Raw genomic sequence first — 6,000 nt, 5'->3', positions numbered from 1 at the left:
TGTGTCTCTGCCAGGCTTTGGTATCAGGATGATGTTGGCCTCATAAAATGAGTTAGGGAGGATTCCCTCTTTTTCTATTGATTGGAATAGTTTCAGAAGGGTGTCTTGCCTTCAGCCTAAATGGAACTTCCTTTAGTAGCTCTTACAAGGCATGCTGCTGGAAGTAAATTATTTTAGCTTGTATTGATCTGGAAACATTGTTATTTCACCTTCAGTTTTGAAAGATCATATTTTCTGGATTTAAGATTGTTGATTGAGTTTCTTCTTTTTCTTCTTTCAGAACTTTGACAATGTCATACTATTGCCTTCTGGCTTCCATTGTTTCTCATAAGAGAGCCATAGTTAATTTTATTGGGATTCCTTTGGACATGACTCATCATTTTTCTTGATTTTAAGAAAATATTTTCGAGATTTTCTCTGTCTTTAGATTTCAGTAGTTTTACTATGATGTGTCTGGATGTGGACCTCTTTATGTTCGTTGGACTTCTTGGATGTGTAATTTTTCAAAATCAAGTTATAGAATTTTTAGCCATTATTCTCATTTTTCTTTTCCGCCTTTTTCTCTCTGTCTCTCTTATTTTCTTGTACTCCCATTATTTGTACTGGTGGACTCAATCCTATCCCTCAGCTTTTTGTGAGTCTGCTCACATGTCTTCCTTTTATTTCTGTTTTTCAGATTGCATAATCTGTTGAGCCACTGGAGTAAAATTTTTTGTTTCGGTTATTGTATTTCTTAGTTGCAAAGTTTTTGTTTTTGTAAAATTACTTTTATGCCTTTATTGATAGTCTTTATTTGAAAAGGCATTGTTATCATGCCTTTAAATGTATTTGATTTCTTTTAAGCGTATTTACTTACTTAAGCTTGATTTTCTTGCAACATATTTATAATACCTGCTTTGAAGTCTTTGTCTGTTTTGTCTGCTGTCTGGGCCCTTTATATGTTGGCTTCTGTTGTCTGCCCTATTTTGTATATAGTTTACATTTTTGTGTTTCTTTGCCTAATAACATTTAGTTTAAAATTAGACATTTTAGGTACTCTATCGTAACAATCCGGGATACTGTAGCCCCACCCAGAGTTTCTTGTGAGTTGTTTATTTGTTTAATAACTTGGCTGGACTATTTTAGTGAAGTCTATTTTCCCTGCATTGTGCAGCCTCTGATATTGCTCCTCAGAGCTTGCCCCAGCTATAGTCAGCTGTTTGGCCAGCTATAGTTGCTCTTGGGAGGACAGTGGTATAAGCAGGGCTCTCTTTGACTGTCTTCTCTGATTTCCTTGTTAAGTCTTCTGAACTGTTTTCGTATCAAACCCAGTGTCAACCTTCACTAATTGCCGGTTGATTGCTCTATTGTCTTTAACAATGCTCTGGGACATAAATTAACAGTTTGATTCATTTTATGTTGAGGCCCTTTCCAGGGTAATCTTTGAGACCAGTTTTTGCTGTTTGCTCTAATCCCAGTACTCTTCTTAGCTCTTTTTCTGTTTCTCTCTGGAAAATTTCAACCTCATCTTCAGTTTACCTTTTTAGTCTCATGGAACTACCATCCTTCTCTTAATTGCTTAACACCATAATCTCCACTGTTTTTAATAGTGCCTTTAGATTTGAAATTCTCCATATTCTGTTTGATAAAGTCAGTTCAGTTTGAGGGGATGAGGGGAGCACTTCAGATTCTATGTTCATGTGGGCTACATTTATCCTTGGGCAAAATCACTGTGCCACTGTCCTGGATCAGAAGGAGGAGGCAGTGGCTCACTTTTTTCAGCATGACATTCACAAATAGAATGCTCAGCTGTGACAGCAGTCTTTTGTCTTCTCAGCTTGCCTCACCTGGCACAGAGTCGCTATCTTACAAGTGATCTGGAATAAGAGCTACCAGGGCTCCAGTATTCTCTACCTGTTGCACCTTAATTAGAACTTCTGCCTATCAGTGGGAGCTGGAGGGATGAAGAAAGCCCTAGACCTCTCAACTATTCTTTCCTGACATAATACCTCTGAAACATGTAGGTAGGCTTGGGATGCAAGATAAATTTATGCATTTCTTGTGAAAATACCCTAGTCTTCAACTGGGACCCAGTGGGAGGGGGATCCTATGTTCTTGGCTGTACTTATTCAGGGTGGAACTTCTGTCATATTGAACTAGGGTCAAAGGAGTAAGGGAGGAAACGAGAGAAAATTGTGGTTTCAATGGCAAAGATTCACTGTTAATACTGGGATGTAATAGATTTTCTTGAATAGATGTTTATTTTACTGTATGCCCTTTGGACAATTTCCAGAGATATTTAACTTAAAAAAAATTCCCGGCCGGGCGCAGTGGCTCAAGCCTGTAATCCTAGCATTTTGGGAGGCTGAGACGGGCGGATCACGAGGTCAGGAGATCGAGACCATCCTGGCTAACACAGTGAAAGCCCGTCTCTACTAAAAAAATACAAAAACGAGCCGGGCGAGGTGGCGGGCGCCTGTAGTCCCAGCTACTCAGGAGGCTGAGGCGGGAGAATGGCGTAAACCCGGGAGGCGGGGCTTGCAGTGAGCTGAGATCCAGCCACTGCACTCCAGCCTAAAAAAAAAAAAAAAAAAAAAAATTCCCACCAGATATTGTTTCACTGGGAAGAGATTCCACAGAATTTCTCACATCTCTATTCCAGAAGTCATCTCCCCAACTTGATCCTTTTCAAAGCCACTCTTCTACTCAAAGCTCTGCAATGACTTTTCATCTCAGTGACCTTCTTTCTGTTTTCCAGACATGCCAAATGTGGTCTCGTCTCATGAAGCATACTTCTGCCTGGTTCTTTGCACTTGGTATTTGCTCTGACTAGAATGATTTTTTCTGTGATGCTGCCTGTATCTTGTCTCTTCTTAGCAATATTATCCCTAAGTATAAAGCAATTTACTTATTATGTATTTTGTGTTTTATTTCCATACTATCTATCTCTACATAGTAGAGAATATAAGCTTCATCATGTTAGAGACTTTTTTTTTTTCTCTTCACAAGGCACATATTGAGCATTTGCAGAAGACCGCTTTTACCTTATCATCCATTCTTTTCTTTTCTTTTGGCAATTGACTGAAAACTACAGATTGTATTCACACTCTCACTTGTGGCTAAGTATATTCATCAGACTACAACTTTTTTGTTGTTGTTACATTGGAAAGTGAGCAGAAGTAATGAGTACAACTTTGATTTTATGTGCTTAAATTGTTATTGTTGCCTCTTTGTTTCCACGTTTCCTTATTCTGTGGGCTAGAATGCATTCATCGTGTAGCTGATGGCAGTGATTTTGGATACGGTAAAACAAAATCGAATGGCTTTATGGAGCAGAGTCACTCTACTCGCCTAGACTGGTCAGCATGAGAAAGTAAACAACCTTATTTAAACTATTATGAGTTTTATTATCTTAGCATATTTTACCCTAACTAATTTGTATGTCATTAATACAAATATTTTGAATGAAGGAGTAAATAGGTAGAGTCTACTTAAAACATCTTAGAAGTGAGAATATTGCTTTCCTTAGTTAATTTGTTTTATTTCTCCTATTGAGTAATAATGGTAATAATGGTAACCATCTACCTCATTCATCATTTTATTCCAAACAATTATTTTATCAAACAGAATGGATGTTGCTGATTTTTGGTAAATAACCTCCATGATATTGATGTGGTTTCTTTGGATCCTGTTTTACAAAGATTTTTCTGTAAAGATAGGCTGCTAATTTATCCAATGCCTTTCCTGTATCTACTTGTATAATCACACTTTTTTTCTCTACTAATTTGTTGATGTAGTGAGTTTTATAATACATGATCATAGTGTTATTATTCTTTGCTTACATTGTTAGATTATTTTCACTAATATTTAGAATTTTTGTTCCTATGTTCAAAAGTGAGATTGGTCTATGGTTTTCTTTTTATTGCCTTCTTAGACCAGTAGGCATTGTAGTACAATATTGAGTAGGTTTGATGAAAGATTACATCCTTTCCTTATTTTTAATCTTAGAGGGAAAACATGTAGTTTTTGACCATTGAGTATGATGTTAGCTTGTAGATGCCATTTATTGGGTAATATTTTTGATCTATTGGGTTAAATAAAGCATAGTATTAAAATTAAACTCACCTGTTTTTTAAACTTTTTCTTAGTGTGGCTAATGAAAAACTTAAAATTATTTTTGGCTTATATTATGTTGGACATACTGCTCTAGAGCATATTTCCTAGTTTGTAATGAAGTACAAATATAATTTTTGTGGCATAGTAATAACTCTTAACCTCATTTTAAAAGTTCCTTCTTCACTAGGTTAGGGAAAAAAAAAAAACAGCTTCACACTGCTTACCTTATGTTTCTGTAGATAATTTAGATATGTTCTTCTTCCCATTATTTATTAAAATGCTTAGAGCCGGGGGCGGTGGCTCAAGCCTGTAATCCTAGCACTTTGGGAGGCCGAGACGGGTGGATCACGAGGTCAGGAGATCGAGACCATCCTGGCTAACACGGTGAAACCCCATCTCTACTAAAAATACAAAAAACTAGCCGGGCGAGGTGGCAGGCGCCTGTAGTGCCAGCTACTCCGGAGGCTGAGGCAGGAGAATGGCTAAAACCCGGGAGGCGGAGCTTGCAGTGAGCTGAGATCTGGCCACTGCACTCCAGCCCCAGTGACAGAGCCAGACTCCGTCTCAAAAAAAAAAAAAAGAATAAATAAAATAAAATGCTTAGCCAGATGTAAGTACAGAATTGTTTGTAGATTCATATCAGCCCAAATTCTCAGCATTCATTTATCCTCTGATGATTGCTGATGGATAAACCTTAGTTACTAAGTAGCATTATATAACAATACGATGAAAATAAATATATTATTACATTCTGTTTACCACCATGTTTTCTAAGATGTAAGTGAACTCATGACTAATTTTCACATTTTTTAATGACACCAAACTAACAAATAGTTTTCCTCTTCCCTTATATTCAGCCCTGTGTTTTTGCATAAAAAACATCGGGAAAAAATTATTAGAGGATATGAAACAAAATGGATTTACATAACCAAAGGATATGAAGATAAGCTCCTTAAGGATCTCTTTTTCAAACCTGAAACTAATATAAAAGGAAAACTTGCGTATTGGAAACATGTAAGCATGATTAGTTTATTATTTTTCTTTGAAATGTTTTTATTTAAGATATTAAAGTTGCAATTTAGGTAGCACTATTATTTCTTCAGTCTATTAAATTTCCTTCATTATATTATTAATATCCTGCTTTATATTTTTTGATTGAAAAAAGTCATATAATAATGTAATACAAATATATTTTTGTGGTGCATTAATAGTATACACAACCATTTAATAATTTATACTTTATATATATAATTTTTTATTTCATTTTTACAAATGGTAATGTAAAAACCACTTCTCAGTGATTGAAAACATAAACATTTACTTTATTGAAGAGTGCTAACTCTGTATAATACAACATACCTTCATTGTTTTATTCTGTATTATGAATTGCTTTGAGGACACAGTAGAAATAGAAAGAAATTTATTTATGTTGTTTGAATGCTTACTATATCCGAGACACTGTGCTAGATATTTTGCAAGTGGTATGTAACTTATTCTCTGTAGCACCATAGATAGATATTTTTATCTCATTTTGATCAATATGAAAACTAAGAGACGTAGAGGTTAATTAACTTACCAAAAGCTACACAATTGATAGGTAGGATCGGACTCCAGGTCTTCTGACTCCAGAATCTGTGTTTTTTTATCTTTATAATTTTGTTTTGATTTGGACACTAATTAATGATAGAAGTGAATAGTTAACATTGTAGAATTAACTGGAGTGAACATTATAATTTCTAAAGCACTTGGTTTGTGATAAGCTCCTTCCTATGTGGCACTCTGCTTGAGTAGCCTGAGCTATAAATATTTCTATTACATTAGCATTGTTATAAGGGAATTCAAAAGGTCCAGACTGTCATTAGTCTTATTTCAATGCAAATGAAGACCTATGTTCCAGATATATCA

At 35.5% G+C, this 6,000-nt stretch overlaps 1 protein-coding gene across 1 annotated transcript in view; it reads left to right on the top strand.

Annotated features, from left to right (window-relative positions):
- LRRIQ3 (leucine-rich repeats and IQ motif containing 3) overlaps positions 1–6,000 on the top strand; it is a 173,111-nt gene that overhangs the window by 78,663 nt on the left and 88,448 nt on the right. The window contains exon 5 of the mRNA XM_011936917.1: positions 4,953–5,109. Within this exon, the coding sequence (XP_011792307.1) occupies positions 4,953–5,109 (157 nt within the window). The remainder of the gene's footprint in view (positions 1–4,952; positions 5,110–6,000) is intronic.

This window comes from Colobus angolensis, unplaced genomic scaffold (genome assembly GCF_000951035.1).
Source record: "Colobus angolensis palliatus isolate OR3802 unplaced genomic scaffold, Cang.pa_1.0 Scaffold158, whole genome shotgun sequence".
Lineage (NCBI taxonomy): Eukaryota > Metazoa > Chordata > Mammalia > Primates > Cercopithecidae > Colobus > Colobus angolensis.
This window is presented reverse-complemented; position numbering and strand designations above follow the sequence as displayed.